The sequence below is a fragment of the Lissotriton vulgaris genome, chromosome 9 (assembly GCF_964263255.1).
Source record: "Lissotriton vulgaris chromosome 9, aLisVul1.2, whole genome shotgun sequence".
Lineage (NCBI taxonomy): Eukaryota > Metazoa > Chordata > Amphibia > Caudata > Salamandridae > Lissotriton > Lissotriton vulgaris.
This window is the reverse complement of record NC_141697.1, coordinates 1,128,103,459-1,128,128,418: the sequence shown is the minus strand read 5'-3', so window position 1 is coordinate 1,128,128,418 and position 24,960 is coordinate 1,128,103,459. Positions and strand designations below refer to the sequence as shown.

Below are 24,960 nucleotides of genomic sequence, written 5' to 3'. Positions count from 1 at the left end.
CATAGATAAAACAACAAAAATGTCTGTATTTTGTTGTATACTTTGCAAAGCATTAAGGGTTTCTCCACCCTCCAGCCACATGAATGCAGGTGATAAACTTAAAGTGTTAGAGAAACTATTCCAGCTGTCCTTCTTGTGCCCTGCTCAACCGGGGCCTTCTAAAAGGGATCCAACTGACTTCAATACTCAAACAGGCACACAGAATCCTATAATATATTATTAGACCTGCCAGCCTTAGGGTGGTCTTCCACCAAAAGTTTTGCCTGCTTACCTCCTCTCTTTGCTGATTTTTTTTACTGGCCTTAGGACATTTACCGCTGCTGACCATTGCTAAAGTGCATGTGTTTCTCCCCTAAACATGGTAATATTAGTGAATACACAATTGGCATATTTGATTTACTTGTATGTACCCTGTACAGTGGTATACCGCATAACCAGGGTCTGTAAATTAAATGCTACTAGTGGGCCTGCATCACTTATTGTGCCACCCACAAAAATAGTGCTTTAAACATGTCTTAGGCCTGCCACTGCCGATCCTGTGTGTGCAGTGTTACTGCCATGTCAACTTGGCATTAAAAAACCCTTGCCAAGCATTAAACATCCCTTTTAATACACATAAATCACCCCTAAGGAAGGCCCTAGGTAGCCCATAGGGCAGTGTGGTATGTAACTAAAACACCTACATTTGTTCTTCACTACTGTGAGGCCTACTCCTCTCATAGATTAATAATGGGAATTCATTAATACACTATTTTAAGCTGTAATTCCTTGTTAGAAAGAAGTAGCTGTGTCATGTTTTTATATATTTGGCACTATTAAATCCTCCTTACTGGTACATTACTATTTTTGATATTCCACTTTTAAAAAGTGGATATTTTAATGCTCCTATAGCTCCAATATACTTCAATATTAGTCCAATCGCACTTTGAGGTTTAGGAATGTCGCGAAGATCATTCCGTTTATTCTTCCTTTTTTTCGTCCCACTGTTTTTTGCTTGGTGCATGAAGATGGAAGATTCAAAAACAGGTTTTTTCACATTTGGTCTAATTACTTTGTGAATGTAAATAACAATTAAATCATACTTGCAAACTGTGACCACATGCCTGCCTTTATGAATTTTTCACTACAAAACGAAGCATACAGCTCTCAGACAATGGGCGATTTGTATAGGGTCACTGGAAAGTCCGAAAGGTTGTCCTTGTCTCCCCAGAAATTTAGTGTCTTCTACGCCCCTGGGGCCGGGCGATAATTACAAGCCCTCACGTCAGCATCAGAAACAGGAAACATACGACTCATCCAGTGAAAAACTTCGATAAAATATACATTCTCGAGAAGCAGCGACTGAACTCGTCGCTTAGGGAGCACAGAGCTAATATGAAGAGGGAAGCCATCCAGTTATGAGCAACAGGCTGACCCAAAGCCCGCTCTAAGCATACGTTATACATCGGAAACAATAGGTCTGCCTGCAGAGTTGACCCCTGAGGCACAGAAAGAAAGCCATCCAGTCATGAGCAAGGGGCTGACCCAAAGCCCACTCTAAGCATATGTTAAAGTACACTACAGAATACTATCTGTCCACATAAGACAAGTAGGATAGAAAATTATTTCTATTGTCAAAAAATATTTGCTCTTGGAACACCAAGCACTTAATATTTACTGTGGACAAAAATAATCCCATCATACGAGAGTTTTAATTGTTTTAGTGCTAAAGTGATACATCGCTTCAGAATGGAAACTTTAGTTAAGAAAAAGAGTAACAAACAGGGTAATAATGAGCCAATATTACCATCTAGTGGTGACTCAAAGAATTGCAGGAACAGAATAAGACCGTGCAAACAACAAAACCATTGCTAATTTCAGTAGTGTGTTTTTTTTTCATTTTGGTTAAAGTTTTAGTCGGGGTCACTGTTTTAAGAGTAAAAAGCCCCTTCATTGTAGGATAATCAGATTTGCAGGAAAAAATCCGGGACAGCAATAGACAGAAATAGGACTACATGCTGGCATTCCTGTGAAAATATTCGCATATTTTTGGGACCCCCTTGGGTCTTTGGTGATGAGCTCTATGGACGCTAATTCACCCCTCACTAAATCCTACTATGTGAATGAGACCAGGTAGCACAACAGGGGACCCTGGTCAAATAAACCTTTTCCCAGGTGTAAGGAGAGCGCTAGTGTAACATGAGCCTGCCCAGTACTATTAAACTGTGTGTGCTCACCCACCTCTCTTTAAAAACCGGGACTTGGGAGTGGTCCTTGTGTCAGTTCCCCCTGCCACAGTTCTGTCCAGCTTGCCCACAGTCTGCTAACCTCTGCTGTATGTCTATCTGCTGCCCTCTGTTTGTGCCTCCTCTGCTCGGTTCTTGCTGTTTTTTGCCTTCTGTACTAATTTTTCTGCCCTCTGTTTTGCCTATTTCTGCTCACTATTTTTGCCTTTCCTGCTTGTTTTTCTGTACTCTGTTCTGGCTTTTCTTCTCATTTCTCTGCCCTCTGTTTTTGCCCTTTCTGCTTGTTTTTCTACCGTCTGTTTTGCCTTTTCTGCTCTTTTTTTCTGCCCTCTTTTTGGGCTTATCTGCTCTGTTTTCAAAGGTTTTTCAAATACCATTTCCTAACTATAACGCCCCATATAGCCTTTGTTTTTTTAAGTGAAGTTTTATGAGTTTATTAACTAGTAGTTGTGTTTGCAAAGTGGCGGAGAAAGGGGTCAGGGCCTCCCACCATCTCTAAATAATCCTGCTGTGTGGGACTTACTGGAGGTAACAGGAGGTATAGTTTGCCCCTTTGACCCACAAGAGCCAAGGGGACTTTATCCCCCAGCTAGTAGTGCGCAAGGAGGTGCATTAGTAGAGTGGTGAAGAAAGGGGGCGTGGCCTCTGACAACCTCTCAGACTTACCGGAAGTAACAATAGGGGTTCCGTCCACAAGGACCCTCAGCATCCAAGGGGACTTTATCCCTCCACCAGTAGTGTGCCAGGAGGCACATTTGCAGAGTGGTGGAGAAAGGGGGCAGGCCTCCAATCACCTCTCAGCAATCTACTTGTGTGGGACTTACTGGAGGTACCAGGAGGGGTTGTTGGCCCCAAGGACCCTCTGCAGCTAAGTGTAATTTAAAGGGAGGGGGGTCTAGCACACCCGCTAGTTTCGTCTTCTTTGTGTGAAGATTACAGTATTGGTACCTGCGCTGTATCTGGTGGTGTGTGTGCATGCACGTGTGTGCGAGTGAGTGACGTTTACACTAGTGAAACTTACAGTGCAGCGTTACTCTTTATGATTAAAGCTTCTTTGTGATTTAAGCCTGCATTAATGCTTCTAATTGTACTTGCTTCTCCTTTATGAGTGATCTATATGTTCTGTGAGTGTGTATTTGTATCTTATTAGTTGTGTGTGTATGTGTGTGTGTGTGATGAAAGATTTTACTGATGCTTTCCTCGCTGCACCTGCTAAATTGTGTCTGAAGGATACCAGCATTGAAGAGTCCAATTGCGGACCTTTGTTTATAAAAATAAGACTGCACTTTTGCTTTCCTTTACTACACCTCTTCTGTCTGGCAGGCGATTTCTTATCTGTTGGTAGTGTTGTATATCTTCTTGGTTGAGAGATGTTTGTGATGTATAAGCACATATCAACAGTACTTATTGTTGGTACAGTCCCGTTAAAAGTGTATCTTTGTTCCTGAGAAGTGTTTAGTTTCTGTTTTACCAACAGTGTTCTCTAGAAATGCTTATGAGGACTAACAGTTATGCTGGGACCCAGCATACAGAATGAGCCATGTTGTCTTGAAAGGAAGATTGACTGGTGTTACTTCACACCTTCCTGGTTCATGGTAGCATTTACAATTTGTATATTTTTTATTGATAGTACACTTACTTCAGTAGTCATTACATTGACTTGTTTACATCACATATTGAATACATGATTTCTTTGGTGATTTTTTTTATTAACCCCTTCGCTGCTGATGACGAGCTCAGCTCGTCATTAGCCACAGTGGTCGTGTGCGGATGACGAGCTGAGCTCGTCATCTAACGCGGCTTTTGGAAAAAAGCCGCACAGCGGAAAAATAACCGCGGCAGCAATGTGGTTAAAACAAATACGGAACTTTAAAAAAAATAAAAATTGATGCAAAACTTTTTAACGAGTTTTAAGTCTCCTCTCTGACTTCTCAAGAAAGAATAATATAACAGTTATTTGCCTACAAACTGACAGCAACAATATTAACAACATTGTGGTTACTTGAAAGTAGACCACTGTCATGACAGGCTGTGTCTGAGCTATCTTCCTAGTGCTATTTATTAAATGTTTGAGGTAATCCCTCCCGAAAAGCAAAGTTCAGATGATAGATATTGCTTTAAGACACGCCTCCATCCATTTCTCAAATACACACCCCACACAGGAAAGTAAATGAAAATGAAATCCCTCTTGTATGGTTTGCTATCAGACAATTATTCAACAACTTACACTTAATTTGTATCAGTAGTGGCAGAAGAAAAACAAAATCAACCTTGAAAAAATAATATTACATTTTGAGCTTCCATGGAAAACAGTCATCCAAAACAGTTACTCAAATTTGCAAATTCAGAGATGCTTTTTTCTCTTTTAAAAGGCAGTCTGCCTGTGCACGTTGCAAATTAATTTTTCTGCATTAGCGTTTGTACCCCAGAGCATGTTGATGACACTTCATAGCAATTATAGAAAGTGAGTATTTTTACAGCAATGAAGAAAATTTGGCATCGGTACTAAATTACTTTGAGGACCATTGTATTGGCTGTCTAAGAACATTGGGTCTCCGAAAGGTACCATGATTTATTACTGAATAGTGGAACTGCTATGTGACCACTTGGAAGGGGGTGTAAAAAGAAATAACACTGTGGCGAGTTGCATTACTCTTTTGCTTCCACTGTTAGGAAAAATCCTCCATCCTTCAATCATTTCATGGACATTTTGAAAAAAGAACAAAGCGTTCAAGAAATTAGACCAACTCAATAATTTACAGGTGCTCCACAACTGAAAATGCCTAAATAATCTAAAGAAAAGTGCACCCAATGGCTAATCGAAGTAGGATAGCTTGGAACATTCTCGGGTGGAATCTACCTTGAACCGATAACTTACACTCGACAATACAGGCAAACACAAAACATTCCCCTTACTAGAAGCCAACCCTTCTCCTAACCTTAACCCTCCTTTTTTAGAAGTCCATAATCTCCCTAAATTTAAAAATAAATACATTGTATTCCCTGACTGCAGCTGTTGCGTCCCTCCTGTCACGTTCTTGACGCTCCATTTACTAAAGAAAAAGATGCAAAAACAGGGACGTAAGAAAAAAATGGAAGCAAAAAAAAGAAAGCATCCATTTTTTACCATGGTAACCAATGTAATGCCCAGCTTAATAAAAAGGAAAACATTTTGCTATAATTTCCAAAACATTCACAAATTATTTTTCAATTCTAGTTATTTCTAATTTTATAAATATATATTTATTGTGGTATATAATTAACACAACTAATTCATTTTCTCGGTTGTTTAAAAATTGTACATTTATTTCAACTTGGAATTTTTTTAATTTATTTATTAACATGTCATTGATTAATAAACTTTGTAAAAATATGGTGTGGTGACAGAAATGTAGGGATACGATTTCGCACGCAAGATCAGTTCTATGACATAGGGAATATCACAGCCTTTCGTTTCTTTATATTTGCACGCCTCCAGCGAACGGCGAGGGAGCGGATACTTGGGTTTCCTGCAGAGCCAGCTGAGTGCACCCTCCCTTACTCAGCTCATTCATTCACCAGATTCTACTAGATGGGTATCAAGATTATACACTCTGTTGGCCAAAACAGGATGGGACGACTGGAGCGAACATGCAGGGCCTGGGAGACAGACCTGGGCATGACGTCGACGGATAACTAATGGGCCTATTGCGGCATGCAGATCAAGCTTGTTTCTATGAACCGTCCTTGTAAGCTTCTGAGTTTACAATTTCTACACAGGGCATTTCTCACTCCAGCTAGACAACACAGGATAGATCCAGCTAGATCTCGTGGTATGTCACTGTTACAACGCAACTTTTACGTCGTAATGCTGTTACAACGCAGCTTTTACAACGCTGGTTCCATTACATCGGATGCCATTACAACGCAGGATATTACATAGCAGATGCTATTACAACGCATACCATTACATCGTAAGTATTGGTAAGTATATCATTTTTTTTTTTTAAATATTATATAATTAATTTAATCATTATTAATTTTAAATAAATTAATTTATTTATGTTTTTTAATATTATAAATTAAATATATTAATTTAAGTAATTTTTTAAATAAGTATGAGTATAGGAGTATATGTTTTGGGGTACTGAGGTATATGTTTTGGGGTGTTTGGGTATTTTTAGGTTTTAGGGCAGGGTTTGGGTTTTGGGGTACAGGGGTATTTTTAGGTTTTAGGGCTGGGTTTGGGTTTTGGGGTACAGGGGTATTGCTAGGTTTCAGGGCAGGGTTTGGGTTTTGGGGTACAGGGGTATTTTTAGGTTTTAGGGCTGGGTTTGGGTTTTGGGGTACAGGGGTGTTTTTAGGTTTTAGGGCAGGGTTTGGGTTTTGGGGTACAGGGGTGTTTTTAGGTTTTAGGGCTGGGTTTGGGTTTTGGGGTACAGGGGTGTTTTTAGGTTTTAGGGCAGGGGTTTGGTTTTGGGGTACAGGGGTGTTTTTAGGTTTTAGGGCAGGGTTTGGGTTTTGGGGTACAGGGGTGTTTTTAGGTTTTAGGGCAGGGTTTGTGTTTTGGGGTACAGGGGTGTTTTTAGGTTTTAGGGCAGGGTTTGGGTTTTGGGGTATAGGGGTGTTTTTAGGTTTTAGGGCTGGGTTTGGGTTTTGGGGTATAGGGGTGTTTTAGGTTTTAGGGCAGGGTTTGGGTTTTGGGGTACAGGGGTGTTTTTAGGTTTTAGGGCAGGGTTTGGGTTTTGGGGTACAGGGGTGTTTTTAGGTTTTAGGGCAGGGGTTGGGTTTTGGGGTACAGGGGTGTTTTTAGGTTTTAGGGCAGGGTTTGGGTTTTGGGGTACAGGGGTGTTTTTAGGTTTTAGGGCAGGGTTTGGGTTTTGGGGTACAGGGGTATTTTAGGGTTCAGGGGTAGGGGTAGGTTTGTGTTTAGGGCTAAATAAATTATATTTACCATTTTTAAATTAATTAAAATTTATTTATTAAATTAAATTAATTATATTACATTAATTACATTTTTTAATTAAATTAATTAAATTAAATAAATTATTTAAATTAATTTAATTATATTACATTTAAAAAATATTTAAATTAAATTAATTTCATTATATTAATTTAATAAAATTAATTACAATTTTTATTAAAATTAAATTAAATAAATAGATTTTATTTTATTAAATTAAATTAATTACTATTTTAAAATGTATTTTAATTAAATTAATAAAATTAAATTAATAAAATTAACTTAATTACATTTTTTTTAAAAAGGTATACTTACCTATACTTACAATGTAATGCCATGCGTTGTAATAGCATCTGCTATGTAATGCCATGCGTTGTAATGGCATCCGATGTAATGGATCCTGCGTTGTAAAAATTCCGATGTAACGGAATGCGTTGTAAAAAACCGCGTTGTACTGACACCAATCCAGATCTCGTGCATGCACCTGATGTGGGTTGGACTATACCATGTTTTTCACCTGGCATGGGAGTGCACACCCATTGCTCAATTCTGGCACACAATACGAGGTATGATGGCAAATATCATAGGAGAGTGACAGGAGCCTCAGCCATTGATGGTACTCTTGGGGCGTGTGATGGAATTGCCTTCAGGCACTAGGTATCTGACTGCTCTGGCTTTCTTATTGGCTAAATCAGGGCGGCTCTGAATTGGGGAATAGGCTCAACTAAGGCCACAGAGGACTGGCTGCGGGATCTTTTTCTTGTTATGATAATGCTGAGACTTGCGTTACCTCATGGCACAGTTTGGGAAACCCTGCATTATCGTATGTTGTGCAATAGCAGAAGTCCACTTCAAAAGGAATTTACTACAACAGTGGAAGGAGACAGGGACTGATAAAGTGGGAATGTGCCCTGTGCTCATTTCAAATGTGTCCTACCATCACATCAGTCACTGGCACTTAAGGGAACTCCTTATATCTGGATATGCACTTGGTGAAAGAGGAAAATGTATTTACTCAAAGTGATGTTAACCAGAGGCTTAGCAGGCTGGTGCATTGTCCCATTCCCCATGCTGTAGTGGGCGGAAGCAAAATGGGAATGCCACAAAAACAAACCAATTGTGGAAATCCCCTTTAAGTAACTATTTTATACATATTAGTTCATTAAAATCAAAAGGTCTTTGCTAACGCCAGACCTAAAAAGGTGCCCAACTGACTGACAGCTTGACAATTTTTTTGGATAGCGCATCATACTGCTCTTCTGCCACTTCTAAGTGATGTGAAAAACATATGTTTCTACTGCCCAGTATAATGATGCTAAAATTACCGACCAAGGAAGTATGAACGTTTAAGTTATTGGCTGGACTTTAACTCATGACCTTAACTCGCTGAGCCATCATGGCTAGGGAAGGGAGCTATGCAGCGACCTAAATAGAAGGTTGTCTTTTAAACATGTAATAAAAATTGCATATTTATTTGCTGTTTTTTAACAATAGACATTTGGAAGGTATTCCCAAAATGTAACTGTTTTTAACCTGCTGCTTTTGAATATTAAGAAAGTAGGTATGTAGAAATGCTTAGTGTATAGCCCACCCAAAATAAATGTAAAACCAAAATGTAAAGATAATTAAAACAATATTAGCAAACAGACGTAGACTGGAATATAGTGAAAAATGCCAGCAACGGGATATGAAATCACAATATACCATTCCTCTCATCATATAAATAAATAGTTAAATATACCGAAACAAAATTGATTAAAAAGAGTACACGTTGATCAAATACATTATCATAATTCCTCAGTAGACTACAGACAAGAATCAAACGATTTAAAAATGAATTTATCAGATTTACTATTAAAATAAATCTTGACTGCTTCATCTATAGTTCTTCATTCTACTTCCCAGAGATCAAACTGTAAAAAGTATTTAGATTTAATAACTTAAGGCAAATGAAAACTATATGTTCTATTGTTTCCTCAGCTTTGAGGCATAGGCAGCAGGTTCTCTCAGATTTATCAAATGTGTGCCACTCACTTTCAAACTGTAACACTGACATTTATATAGTGATCTCAATATTGACATGTCACATTTTACCCTTGCTTCTAAATCAGTATCCAAATATGACCGTTGGTTGTGTATATAAGAATTGTGTACATAGCGTCAATTTTAAGTCATCCATATAAAAACCTGCTTTAATTTTTAATTGTAAGAGATTATTAAATTGTTCATTATTCATAATTTATAGTGTCTCCAAGGTTGGGATTTAATAAATTGAGGTGATGTTATTAAGACTTTTAGTAATACATTATTGAGGGCTCCTAGCTTTTGAAAATATTTCCTTATAGAAAATATATTTCAAATAATTCTCCTCGGCTTTGACAAAACTGATCATATAGCTAGTAAACTGGATATTATCAAGGAAAGAAAGTGATGCCAGATCAACGCCAAGCCATATTATGCAGTGTGATGTGGAGGATCTGAGATTAAAAACAAAGTAAAAGACTTTTGATGAAAAATGTTGACAGATTTTGCAATAACTTTATCCTGAAAGGCAGGTGAGCCATATAACAAATTAGAGGGCCATTATGCGCATTCCGCATAGTCATGCACAAATGCACTACAGTGCAGCAACTAAAGTTTCAGTGCTGCGTTGCATCAGAGAAAGAGTTAAAATCAGTGCCACCTTTACTGAGATATGGCACTGTTTTTTCTCCTCCTGCTCTTCTGCATTGTAGGCTGCCATGCGTCAACGCACACACCCTTGCACCATATTGCAAGGTAGTGTGCATTCTGTAAAGCTTAGGTTGTGTACTTGAAGAGGAGCCTTTCCAGTAGAAAAAAGAAAATTATATTTTTATACTTTTCCTACTTTGTGTGTGCGGCACAGTGCACGACATATGCAAAGTTTGGAAAATATTGAGAAATTAGGGCATCTGTCCTCGACTTATCCTGCCTCAATGAGGCGTAACGTTTTGGTGCAAATTCCTGTCTAAATTTGTTAGTAAATATGGATTTGCGTCAAAGCCCAAGTGTGCATGGGAATGCTCATGTGCCACCTGTGGTACACCCCCTTGACGCAAAGTAGCAGAAAGTAGTGCACAACTTTGACCAAGTTTCGAACGAAAATCATGAATTGCATTGGAAAGACAGGAAAGTGAATACCACCACAGCGATTTGCCGTGGGCTTGCGTTACAAAAGCAACCCATACCATGTGCAAAGTGTTAGTACATTTTGGCTCTAGTAGTTAATTGGAAGCATGAGTACTCCGTGTCAATTTGTTGTCAATTATAACCCCTAAATATGGATAATTGTTAACCTGCTCAATGGTGAGAAACGTAATCGTCCATGTAAAGCCATCTTTACAGCTGCCAATTGCATTATGTTGGTTGGCTAAATTAACCTGGAGACAGTTCTCCCCATTGTAGTGATGCTGTCACTTCAGTTGTGTCTGAAGGCTCTTCTGTGTCATTGATAAAATATTTAGTTCAGCACAAGCCATATGAGTTGTATATTCATTTCCCGACTTAGGGGTACTGCGCCATGCGATCAACAAGGTAAATTGCTCAATCAGTTCCAGTGAATAGTCTACTATATCTGTATTGAGGCAAACCGATCTGAGGTCTAAGAAGATTCACAAGCGAGCCGCCTCAATCTCAGCCTCAATCTCAGCTGAATTCCTGTCCTTTCTGCCTGCGTAGGCACCGTTTCGGCTGCCTAGCATCAAGTTTACAGGCAGAATTGTTTAGGTGCAAAAAAGAACACCTTCCTGCACAAAAACAATTCAAAGAGGCGTTTTCCTCTTTCTATGTGTGCCCTAGAATGCTGCAAACATGGAAAGAGGAAAAAACAAGGAGAAGAGAAATAAACCTATTTCTCCTTGTTATGCCTCACCTCGGGAGGCGTACGGATATGGCGCTTCCTCTGGTTTGCATCACTTTGTAAATCTGGGACAGCATCAAATTCCATGGGTGCCGCAGGGGAAACCCACCGCAACTCGCATGCAACACCTCCCGGGCACGGGGTATAGAGACGCAGCAATTTGCGCTGCATCGCCTTACTCATGATTTATGAGGCCACTCAAATCCACGCAGGGTGACTTTGCGTGGCTTCATAAATCTTTGTGAGTCCTATGTCATGCATGTACCACTTTACGTGATGCAGAAGTGACGCAAGACTCTCATTTGAGCCCCTGAATATTTAAAATGGACTGAAACCAGGATCTTGCGCTTGAAACGTGAAGAGCAGAACACGAAGGTCCTGCTTCACAAATGTAAATTTACACTTTTGTCTAAGTTTACTATATTGTTGCTGTTCACAAACTCCGAGTTAATAGTAAGTTTATGACAGCAGAGACTCCACAGTCGGGGCGGAGAACCAAAGGGTGAACAGATATTTTGACATTTCCGAATGAATATTTCCTCAGTCTGTTTTAACCCCATCAATGCGCTCACATGCTTATGACGAGCTGAGCTCGTCATGAGGCACGGCGCTCCTGTGCTCATGACGAGCTCAGCTCGTCACGGCCACACCCGTTCCCGTGGAACGCTCAGCACAGCAGGGGAATTTTCCCCGCATGCGAGCGTTCCACTGCTCATGACGAGCTGAGCTCGTCATGAGCACCGGAGCGCCGTGGCTCATGACGAGCTCAGCTCGTCATGAGCTTTCAAGGGGTTAAATGTTAATTGGAGTATGTTGTTGACTTCAGATTTTAAGTTATCAGCTCCCAGGGATTACCAATTTACAGCCAGGGCCGGACTTGGAACCAAAACTGGCCCTGGCAAACTGCTTGGCTGCTCTCCCCAGGGGGGTAAGGGGGGTGCGGTCGAGCTGCTTGAAAGGGTCAGTTTCGGACGATTTTGTTACCGGGGGCCGATAATTGCCCGCCCCCGGTGACAAAAACGGCACCCAGGGGTCAAAACCGGCCCCCACCCTGGCGGCCCACTGGGGAAACGCCCGTGCCCGCTACAGCCAGTCCGGCCCTACCAGTAGCAAACAGAAGTAGGAAGGAGAATGTGTCATGCTTCCTAACTCCGTAATTCTTAGCCGTCGATATTTATTGGAATGAACTGTGTTATTCACAGATCCCTGCCGCAGAAGAAGAATGCATCTTTAGATGGGATTGGTAGCTATACAAAGCATAACTTGTCAGTGTACTACCTGCACGATCATCATTTTCCCATGCCTTGTTTCATGATTATAGTTTTGTCATTTTTTGTTCTAATATTTTTCTCTTTCTTTTTTTTATAGGAAAAAGTAGAATATGCCTTCCTAATAGTTTTTACAATTGAAACATTTTTAAAAATCATTGCCTATGGATTATTGATGCATCCCAATGCATATGTACGGAATGGATGGAATTTACTGGATTTTGTGATTGTAATAGTAGGGTAAGTTAATTACAATTTAAAGTGCATGTATTTTAAGTTTATGTGCTTATTATTGATTTTATGTGCTCCCACCTTCTTAACTTTCATGAAAATGTTGTTTGACCTATAACTTTGGATTGTTGCCTCTCTTTCGAATGACCCTTTACTTACCTTCCATCAACTGCATGGATTCTTTCTCACTCCTGTCAGCCTTAATAGCTGTCATTTTATTTCTCCAAATTCTCTACATCACATTTCATAGATCTCAACCTTTTTCCTGTTAAACCAGACTTCTGCAGCCTAAGACTACACAATCTCTTCTATCCCATCAATTCATCCTACGAATCATTTGCATGAATCATATACCTTCACTAATCATCTCGCCTGCAAATTTATTTTACAACAGTGAAACTAGAGTAAGTGCATGGATTGGTTTCTTTGAGAGCACAAAACTAACCTCAATAACCATTAATGTTTGGATTAACCACCTACCTTGTGTTCCAGATTAAACCTGCTACTCACTGTAAAGCACTTAGTGCCTCGTCCTGGGTTCTCTGGGATAGTACACCCTATCTAAATGCAATGTAGTGTTAAATGCAGTTACAATACCATACAAGGAAAGTGTCAGTAGCTGTCTGTGCGAAGATGCATGAGACCCACTAAATAGTCACTCTGCTTTTAGTATTTGCCTTCTAAGGTATGTCATTTATCTACTATAGACGGGACGGTTTGGAGTAATAGTCATTGGGTCATTTATTGTAATCTACTCATTTTGAGGTGGCCACCTTTATCAATTTGGTAAGCCGTACGATGCAATTACCTTCCTCTGGTGTCTCGGGAGAGATGGTTAAGCTGTAGCCAAAGTTGGTGTTAGCCACCTACGAGTGTGATTGTTGACGCTTGGACTGGCTGAGCTGTAATGCATGTTGCCAAAATTGCCTGGAATTATTCAGGGCTAGTGCCAAAAAGAGATTGTTATTGATCATACCATATAGCCCTGAGACTACCCTTTTGAAATTCTTTCAGGTCACCAGGGATTTTACTATAAGAATGTCTGTTAGTGCATTGAGAGAAGGGCACACTTTAAGTTGTAGGTGATATGAAAAGTGCTTGTTTTGCCAAAGAGGGTATTATCTAAGCCAAATTCATCACATAACACATGAAGAGCGTTGAGAGCACCGCAATCCAATGTCTGATCTAACTTAAAAGTCCCTTTGGAAGCGCATTGAGTCCTTTGAATTGTTTTATTACAAGTTAAAATTCCAGTGCTGTGCCTTAAAGAAGAAGATACGTTGTTCAGGAAGTCATTGTTGTGTAATTTACACACAGCTTTCAAGCTATGGAACATGGTTCTAAGTACAAAATTGTGAAGACCTGGGATTACAGATCTATGGCTATTCAAAGGCGTCAGTCATGGTGGCATCAGGGTGTAATTTCCTATATAACTGGATCCAGAGGAGATACTGCGAGTGGAAGCAACCAAATATGTGAGATTGTGTGCTATGCAGTATGTCTGTATGCATTCATCTTAAACCTGCCTGCGCCTGTTTGCTAGTGATTTGTAAACTGTCAGTCTTGGTTTTGTCCCTCCCAACATGAATTGTTTAATAGCAGCGTTAATTTTGATCAGTGTCGATCCGGGGATTTTCAAAAATAGCAACCCAAAAACCTACTTGTATGTTTGGGTTGGAACCATCTTTACTACTTGTATCCTTCCCCTTGTTGATGGAGCGATATGATAGAGTGATATCTTTTGAAGTAGTTTCTTCTTTCAAAGGAGGAGGTGATAGGGGAAGCCTTTGCATATCACTTCGCCTATCTGAATCAGACTCGATAAGAAGCTTCCACTGCTGACTGGTTAAAGCCCACAAATTATCAAGATAAACCCCTGTCCATGGCCATACTTCTCAAGAATCTGCAAGAAATATTACCACTCAAACTAGGTGAATACTTTCTCTGTGTTAAGAGAAATGGTCAGGATGTTTTCTAGCATATCCTTTCTAATCGTTAATAGGCGTGTCAGAGCTCTCAAGGAATTATGGGAGGAGTGGCCTGGTGCGTATCCTACTTGAGATTCGTGGACTATGGGTGGTATTACACTGCACAATTTATTGGCAAGGGTTTTCACTAGAATTTTCATATCCTCAGTAATAACACTATGGGGCAAAAACTAATGTAGTCAAGGGAGTCTTTCCCTTCTTTAGGGATAAGGAAGATTACTGCCATAATTGAAATAACTCATTGTGATCCACAATCAACCATTTCTTCAAACATTGCAGGGAGCATAGTTGTCATTAAATATTTTCTGCCTTTTTAGAACTAACTACGGAAGCCATCTTTGCCTACAGATTTGCAGCTTGGAAGGGACAAGATATCTTCAGAGATTTCTTACAGGGTAACCTCACCAGTGAGCATAGCTCCACCTTTCTGCAACAAGTATGACAGGGCGTGACAGTTTAAATAAAGTTCTTAAGATGCCGCAGTGGCTGGTACCTCTGATTTGTATAAGTTTCATAACGGCTCTACATTGCGTGGGTCAATAGGTGGCCCACAGCATTACAGACAAGCGATATGGCCAAATGGGCATCACTTTCCTTGCTAGAAGTTGTCCTGCCCTATTTCTTGGTGTAAGGTTCACCAAAGCCCACTTGGCATTTGCTGTATAAAGGGATTACATTGTGAATTTTGCATTTTCTAATTGTAACCGTAGAGCGCCTGAGGGCCTGACATTACAACTAATTTTAAGAGATCTTATGAGTTGTTCAGACTACGTTTGTTAAATGCTCTCTTTCTGCTTGGCAATTGTGGAATCTCACATTGAATTTCACATTGATAGATCTCATCAGGTCATTTGCCCGCTGTCCGGATACCTGCCCGAAGTGACCAAGCCTGCATTGTCATCTTATATGTTCATATATGGAACCTAAGTATATTTTCTCCTCTGTGGCTCTGTGTCTGGTATTCAGTATTGTTTGACCTGACCCTTTTTGCCGGGTTATCCCAGAACATTTTCCCATCCTCCTGGTTTTGTTTCTTTTAGGGCTCTGGGCACTTTACCACTGCAGATCAGGGCTAAAGTGCGTGTGCTCTCTCCTGTAAACGTGGTGGGATTGGTCTACACTTGTTTGGCATATTAATTTACCTGTACACTCCTTGTACAGTGGTATCCTATAAACCCAGGGCCTGTGATTTAATGCTACTAGTGGGCCTACAGCGCTGCTTGTGCCACCCACAGAAGTAGCCTTTCAACCTGTCTCAGGCCTCTGCTGCTGCTTGGTCTGTGTGTACAGTTTACTGCCACAGTGATGTGGCATTTAAATGGTTTGCCAAGTCTGAAACTCCCTTTTACTACATATAGGTCGACCCTAAGGTAGGCCCTAGGTAGCCCATTGGGCAGGGTGCTGTGTAGGTAAAAGGTAGGACATGCACCTTTGTTGTGTGGCATGTCTTGGTAGTGACAAACAGCATATTTGGTTTCTCACTACTGTGAGGCTGCTCCTCTCATAGGTTTGCATTGGGAATTCCCTAGTATGTGTTTCAGTGGTACTTTCTGATATGAAAGGGGTAGCATGACCATGTTTGTTATGTTTGGAATATTGGTAATAAATCCTGCTTATTGGTGAAAGTGGATTTGTTATTACTATTTTCAATTCAATTCAAAGAATCTTTATTTTGGCGAAGAGCCATAAAAGAAGACAGCAGCAATATAGAAAAACAATGTAAAAAAATAGCAATAATGAATAGTACAGTTAACAGCAGGGAATTAATCCTCAAACAGGTTTGAAACAGTGCCTAGCAATGCGAGACAATTTGCATCATACACATTTAAAAAAAAAATTAATAGTGTCAATTAAAAACAGATAAAAAAACATTGTGGAACCATAAGCAAGACCGGCACAAGATCAGGCAATTAGGAGCCTGCGCTTATGCCACATGGCTGCAAGATATTTTGAAACGGCACATACAATGACACCAGTTGTGTCAGTTTTAAATATTCTAAATGCGTGCATACATTGCTTGAGAACCAAATTTTTACAAAGTGGAACTAGCCAGTAGTTCCTAGACTTATGATACCCTGGACAGAAGAATAAAACATGTAATAGTGTATGTAGTGTATTTTTGTAAAGCTCACAGCTGCCCCAACGGGGCGTCCCGGCGCTGTATTACGCTGTGGAACCCTTTCTGGCTCTCCCTGTGAGATGCCTCTCCTGGGCACCCCCAAGGTGAAGCCAGTCATCCCAGTGTTGTAGGGGCCGTTGTGGAGATTAAGCAAGCTATTGCCCAGAGTTGCAGCGTGGGACCCATGAGTAGAGTAGGCGCTGATGCGAGAATTATCGAGTCCGCGTACATTGAGCCCAAGACCCTGCCGCGTCGGGACTTGAACCCTGGTCCCAGGCCTGATTTCTGCTTCAGAGTCTGCCGCTCTAACCAGTGAGCCACACTTCTCCACTTTCATTTTCTTCCTCACATTCACAGGCCGGGCAATTTTTTGGGGCATTAGGAAGCCACCTACTCAAGACAAAAGCTCTCATCGGGAGCACACCATGCACACCATGCCTCCACTGGACAGGATATATTTCATCAAGAAACTGCTCAAATAGATAAGAGTCTTTGATTTGCAAGAATAAGGCAGTCTTTGAACCACATTTAGGATTGGATAATGAAATGTTCAGTTTGTCTGCACAGAATATATGCGTCAGCTGGGTCCGAGACAGTCTTTTACAACCATCCTCAGGGTCGAGCAATAAATGTTATTACTATTTTAGAAATGCCACTTTTAGAAGTGGGCATTTCTTTGTGCTCATGACTCTTTGCCTGGTTATGTATTCACGATCTGGGTTCGGGAGTGATAGGGCCTGGGGATGTGCATTTGCTGTCGACAGTCACAAGGGGGAGTTGAGGTGTGTCCTACCTTTCCTGGGTGACTCATAGTTGGGGTGAATAGGCCTGGTCTGCATTTAGAGTGGTGGTAGGAGCTGTCACCTGCACCTGAATAGGGCTGTGCATGTGTTTCACAATGCTGCATCTGCCCCCTGTAGTGTGTCTGGAGCCAGGGATGGCGATTGAATGGGAGTGTTGTGTACTTCTAAAGTTGTTTGAGGTGCCCACAGAACAAAGACTTTGTGAGTATAAGTACAGGGGCTATGACCCCATGATTTGAGACACTATGTGGGACTTGTGGCCAGATGCTGCTGGCTCTACATGCAGAACCAGAGGAACTGCTGGGCTGTCAGGAGAAACCACCACCTGGACCATGCTTTACTGACCTGCTAAATAGGACTGCCTCGTCCCTTACAAAAGACATTTTGTGCTGGTCTGCCACCTACTTTCATGCTTGTGTGCCCAAGTGTTCTTCAAGGGCATGTTTTGTTGCCCCCCTCTTTGATTCGCAAATCCAGGTTCGTTGAAAGTTGCCTCAGTCCACCTCTGGTGTTTGACTCTTGTCTGCGAGTCCAGCAGTGGTCAGGAATGCCATAGGAGCTGTGATGGTCATTGCAAGGAAAGCACTGCACTCCTACACCTTGGGCAATCCTAGCGCAGGGTGAGCATTTCATTATTCGCCCCCCATTTTGTTGACTGAGGATCTGCACATGGTTGGCGTCTTTGCCCCTGTTGCAAGCAAGTGAAGAGCACCTTTCTACTGGCTTAGTGCTTCCCCTGCCCTCTCCAGCAGCATAAAGAGTTGCGACAGGTGCAAGGGCCGAGGTGGGAGCTGCACCGAAGGTCCTCCCAGGTCCGGAGTGCGGCTTCCGCGGTGGGCAGGCCCCAGTCACCAGAGGAGATTCCACCCAGGAGAAACAGAGAATTCGCTCCAGGCCTTCCTGGCCCAAGGGAGCCTCATCGGAGTCCTTCAGTGGGTCGCCAGCATTCTTGTTCCCATCAGAGGAGGGCAGGCAAGCCCGTGGAGCAAGGCCAGCACCTCAAGTTGGCGGGCAACCCCAGCCACTGATTTGCAGGCGGAGGACCCTTGGAGGTCTTGCCGCCGATGGTAGCAGTGTGTGTATACCCTCGCCCAGACACATACCTTGGGGCATTTGTTGGAGGTTCATCCCGGGGAGAGTCCTCAATGGAGGCCTCTGCTTCACGGAGTAGGGAACTTTCTGTGGATTACCCTGTTGTCCCTAATAGGAGGGCATGTGTTCCTGCACTTTGTTATGAATATGAGATTACTGTAGCCCTATTGGAAGGCATTCAGATGCTCCTGCGTCCTAACTGGCACTCGTACATCCAGGCGCTCTCTGGGTACCGTATTACACATAAGAGGAGCGCAGAGATTCTTGTAGCTTGTCGCTGATGGGCTTACAGCAAATGATGGGTTCCTAGTGACATATGGTGATTAATGTGCCAAGATGTTTGGTGACCCATATGTCTCTCCGTACCTAACTGCTTCATATTTATGCCCTGAGGTTGTGATGAGTGTTGTGTTTCCTCACATTTCCAGGTCTGTCATAGTATGCCCAGCAGCCATGATTTATGTACGACCTAACCTGCATTACCGGCCTTGATATGTTCTAATGTATGTCATTTTTACCTTGCATGGTCAGGATAACAAGCATTATTTCAGGATTCGCCTTATATGTGCAGTGATGGTGGTTTTATAATGTGTGCAACCTATGAGTATTTACTTGATTGCACTTACTTGTGATGTTATGACAACTGCCTGATTGGCAAAGTGATTTAGGATCTGTGAAGTCATGACATTCGCCTGGCTGATTTTCTGCGATTGTGGTCTAATGTGATTTATGTATAATACAAAGGATATTTTTATATAACCTTTTGTGAAGTTTCTTTTTGTGGTGTGCCTAATGTGTCACTGGTGTGTGTGTTTGTGTGTTGCTCTTGAACTCCTGTTTTAGGACATCTGTTTTTTCGCCGTCCATATCATAAATGCTGAGTCATGCAGTCTGCTTTTTTATGTCCTGTTCTTTCACCTGAGTTCCCGGCCAATGCTTTTGTTTTGTTTGAGATTTATGTCAAAGGACTAATCTGCAGATTTATGATGGCATTGTTTTCCAAACCAAAACAATCCCCCTTTCCTCTTGACGTTTGGATGATCATCCAAGCTTTTTGATGTTGTAGTAGGGCTGCAGTTAATATAGAATGGATAGACTGATTGCAGAGTAGTATGCTATGAGTCCTTTAAAATTCGAAGTATTTCATTAATTGATTAGTTGTTTTAGAATTTTCTGGAATCCCTAAAGGCTAATCATGTCTAGCTATAACCGATCTTCTAAGATTGGTTCCTTCCCTTCAGGACCAATGTCTCCTAGTACCAGTCAGGCCCCCGATTGAACTTGTCCTCATTATCTTCCAGTCAAGAGGAAAATGAAAGGAGGCCTGTTATTGATTTGACCTTTGACCTTTGACCTGGCACTTTGATTTCCACCATGCCAGTTTTTGTGTGAGGCTAGGAATGATATTCCTTGCAGATGGCGTCTACTGCTGTTTCAGTCATTTTGGGTTCTGTTTATAGTGCTGAGTGTTTAGGTCCCTCTAAGGCTTCTGACAAGAGAAATTGTCATGCCTATCTTGTGGAAAATATTAAATATACAAGTACTTAACACTCCAAAGAGAGGCCAATTTCATGAGTGTTGTGTTTCCTCACATGTGATTTCATGGCAATCGCCTGGTAGATGTGGTTCACGAGGGGAAAGACCCCCAAGCTTTGCCAGGCTGAGGAGGTCATGCCCACAGGGCTGTCAAATTCTCAACCCAGCAAAGTTCAGTGCAGGCAGCCCGGCGCCTGACCTGAACGCGAAGAATAACTGTAAAGGCTGAGCTTTGCTCCGTCTGACAGACTCTTCATGTTTGCAAAAAGGTATGGCAGAGTGGGGCCCTTCAGCCCTAATGGACCGGCTGTGTCTGCCAAAAACGTATACCTTAGTAAGTATTCACAAACCAATTTCCTACCCCTTCTAACTCATAAACTTGCCTGAAATGTACCCGTTTCGATGGCATTATTAAATGCCTTTGCCTCCCACACTAGAACTTGTTGAATATTTACTCCTGTAAAGGACATAAATAAAATTCTTTCCAGGGTAGGGATTAAAGAATGCACCCTCGAAAGAGGGTTTGGATTTCAGGTAATGGAAATAATATTTTCACTGTTAGTTAAAAAGGAAACATATTTGCATTTGCAGCTTCAAAAATTTAAACATATATTCTGACATGCAAAAAGGAATGCACCTGGTACAACTTGGAAAGGTTGGGCCTGATTTACATGTATATTTACTACTATACCTAGGTGGAACTCTTCACATTTTTGCTATTCACCATTTCCCAGTAGATATTTATACATAGGTGTAGACTTAAATGTCTCTACACACTCAAACAAGTGGGTGAAGCCTACTATGTCAGATTTCAAAGTTTAAAGTTACTACCAGTAACTATTCATCAGTTGATGGAGATCTCCGCCATGAAGGTGGAGATCTCTGCTGTATCTTGAGTCTTCCTGCTGCTCAGCTAGAATGCATGTGATGTAGAATGTTGGATGAATGGAATGTTAGTGGTTTGTGAATGTCAGTTGGGTGAGGGCTGAGCAGCAGGACAGCTGCTCCTGTTAGTGGTTTGTGAATGTCAGTTGGGTGAGGGCTGAGCAGCAGGACAGCTGCTCCTGATGGGGTTTATCTTTATATCTTAACAACTTATCTTAATAAAGTAACTTAATAATCTACCTTGAAGTATCCATCATCTTTCCGATTGCATCAATCGCCTTATGGAAAAGGACAGAGAAAACTATTAAAATGTATTAATAATGAAAGAAAATTATAATAAGTATCATAGTGTCTAAATTGAACGTGAATTATATTAAAATATTTACGATTTGCGAAAAGGAATAAAATAATATGTTACAGCACATTAAGTCATCAACGTAAATGTGTATTGAATAATAAAATAATTTAAGTATATTATTTTAACTTTCACATAATAATGTAATTATTTTGAAAGAAAAGAAAAAAGATTACGCACATTAACATTTTTATTTAATATTTAGTAAATATTGTTCAAAGTTATGGGGCCACTTTACAAAAGATAAAAGCAGGCTTATGAGTCTCTTAAGTGTGAAGCAGCTCTTAAGTTATGCGTCTTTCATTAGTTTGATGTTCACAAAAGGTTGTAAAAAGCTTTCTCAGTTTCATTAATTGTCTTATAAAAATATATAACGTGTGCATCGTTGTGTAACTAACTTCACCTTAAATGTTTAAAAACTAATTGTAAATATTAATATTATTTAAAACAATTATTTAACATATGTATTACAATAAAGTTTTAAGCTATTGTTTTTTGTTACACTTTTTTGTGTGTGACTGTTATTATGTGACAACTTACCCTTATGTATTATTTTACATTTACATCACAGCTGACATGCAATTTTAAGTGGGCATGATGTGTGTATGTAAGTTACTCCTGTGTGCATAAGTTAGTCCTGCAAGCATAGTTAGTCTTGCGTAAGTTATGCATCCTTGCATAAGTTATGCAACAAACTTTATTGACAGCTTCATGTAGTGTAAAAATGAGACATAACAGGATTTACCAAAATTCATATTTTGAACCAGTAGAAACAGCCACAGTTCATGAGTAATGCTTTCCTGCTGAAGAACTCGAATGGTTTGCTAATTTTAATAGGCTTTTAAACTATTTTTTTTAAAATTAAGAGGGGAAGTGCTGCACTTTAAACTAGAGTCGCCAAGTGAAATCAGCACTCTAGTTGTTTTTTGGACTTGCCTGGATAAAATGAAGGCTGGAGTGTGCCAAAGGAGAGCCAAAGACAAGCCCATCTGCGCCCGTCCGTGCCCGAACGGGACCAGGGGGCAGGAACTTTGCCTATTTTACCAAAATAAGATATGCTACTCCTCTCAATAATGACATGCCTTACGGTGTATCACTAGTAATAATTGCCATCACTCCATGGATCTAGATAGTGCTACTCTGCAATGTACTAATTGCTTGTTTACCTTGCGTACTCCTAGAGAGGACATGTTTGAACAGACTCTAGCTCATGGCTGGCATCTGTTTTTGATTAATTGCAGGTCACTAGCCTGTCACAGATATGAGCTTTTTTCCATTATAGAAGACGAATGACAAGACGTTGTCTTCCTTAAGGAAACATGGTTGTATGATAACTCCATTCCTAACATAATCCAAGCTCTAACCGCGGGACACTACATATGCAGGTGGTCCTAATTTACAAACTCCTTGGCCATGCTCCCAATTGTCAGAGGTACTAGCTGACCTCATTGCCAGCCTAGCAATTGGAAAACCTAACCTGATCCTACTGGGATACATTAATGTTCATTTTGAAGATACTAATAACTCTCTCACATCAGGTATACTACATTATTGTGGATCATTACAGCTAACTCAAAGAGTAGGTGGGACCACCCACGAGAAAGCACATCTCATTGACCCCGTATTCAGCAATGATTGCAATCTTGAGGTGAATGATCTTGTGTGGCAAATTCTCATCACTGGGTCCCCTACGAGTAACTAACAAGGAGACATGGAAAAGCATTCTTGACTCCTCCAAACCCATTTTGGGAAATCATCTGATCAAGGCAAATGCTAAATTTGTAGATTGGGTCAAAAAATACTTTGATCCAGTGATCCCAGTAGAAACCATTAAATTAGGCCAGAAGAGCGAAACCTTCCCTTGGATTACCCCACACCTACTGACCATAAAAACAAATGCAAGAGGTTAGAAAGAAATTGGAGGAAGTCATATGATGAGAGGGAGAAAACAATCTACAGAGTGGCCATTAGAAATTTTCACCTGGAATATTAAATCTGCCATAGCATCCTACTTTGGAACCAAAATCGACAAAGCATCTAACTCCCCGAGGGAATTATTATTACAAATTGTTCAATCCTTAACCATATCAGAGTCATACAGTAATCGCCCAGAAGCTATGGTAGCACGTTGCAATGACCTGGCACTGTTGTTTCAAAACAAAACCCATGATATCTATTGTGCCCTACAAAGCGCAAAGAGTGCGCCAAATTCGATCCCAGAGGGACAGACATGTATGCACATGTATGGTATGCCTAACAAATTTCCCCGCCATTAATGTCAAACTGCTCCCAACACTTTTTAGTAAAGTGAAGTTTGGGTCCCACCAGAACCTACTTTTTCCCACATACTTGTTCAAGGAGCGGAACTTATTTTTCCAGCTCTACTAGATCTTCTCAACCTCTCAATAATTAGAGGCATTGTTCTCTTAGCATGGAAACACGCTGTGGTAGAACCATTATTGATAAAACAATCTAGACACCTTATGTCTTGGGAACTACAAGCCTATACCTCGACTTCCAGCAATGGGCAAGATTCTAGAAAAAACATGTAAATCAAAATGTATCCCAATTCCTGGAGGAGAATACTCTGCTACATCACATGCAGATAGGGTTCCGCTCACATTACAGCACTGAAACCTCACATTTGACTGTCACGGAGGAACTTAAGATGATGTTGGACCAGGGAGGGTCCGCTGCTATCATCCTCCCTGATCTGAATGCCGCTTTCAACACAGTAGACCATGAAATACTTACACAAAGAATGAGTAAAGCTGTAATAAAAGATAATGCTCTAAATTGACTCACATCTTTCCTAGAAGACAGGACGTTTCGGGTCTGTTAAAAAACCTACTACTCGGACATCTACCCCTGAAGTGCAGAGTGCCACAGAGCTCCGCACTAAGTCCCCACTTTGTAACCTCTACATGCGCCGCTCACTGACATTGTCCTTGAATTTGGGCTGTCAATTGTCTTTGATGCAGACAACACACAGTGAGTCGTCTCACGCCAAGGATAAGGATAACTGCCTGGATGGCGAGCTGTTGCCTCAAACTCAATGGGGAGAAGATGGAGATCATGGTATTGGGCATTAACCCAAACTCCCAAATGACGCTGGGGTAGCCTGGTTGTCTAGGAATTGGACCAATTCCTAATGCCACCATTAAAAGCTTGGGGATATGACTTGACACATCTGTTTCATTGGAGGCGCAAGCTAGGAAGCTGCCCACCAGCTGTTATGGCATCCTCAGAACTCTCCATAAAATCATAGATATGCTTCCCCTTCGCTCCAGAAAGATAGTTGTCCAAGCCTTAGAACTATCGCGCCTGGACTATGGGAATTTCTTATACCTGGTTTCCCTACGATATGTGACCTAGAGCCAGATGTATGAAGCCTTTTTCCCGTTCGCAAATGGGACAATTTTCAGAATTGTTCCGTTTGCAAATGGGAAAAAGCCTTTTGGGATGTATCATCCCAAAAGACCCTCGCAAAATAGGGAATCGCAAAATTGGCGATTCCCTATTTTGCAAATTAGGAATCTCAAATTGCGATTCCTTAAATGCAATTCTGGAAGTACCCAAGTTGTGCGATTTTGCCTTAAGAAATCGCAAATTACCACAAACTTCAAGTTGGTGGTA

The 24,960-nt window shown here is 41.0% G+C and overlaps 1 protein-coding gene across 2 annotated transcripts in view; it reads left to right on the top strand.

The window, feature by feature from the left end:
- CACNA1D (calcium voltage-gated channel subunit alpha1 D) overlaps positions 1 to 24,960 on the top strand; it is a 1,282,477-nt gene that overhangs the window by 506,664 nt on the left and 750,853 nt on the right. For both annotated transcript variants that reach the window (XM_086939145.1, XM_086939146.1), the window contains exon 4: positions 12,416 to 12,555. In XM_086939145.1, the coding sequence (XP_086795271.1) occupies positions 12,416 to 12,555 (140 nt within the window). The remainder of the gene's footprint in view (positions 1 to 12,415; positions 12,556 to 24,960) is intronic.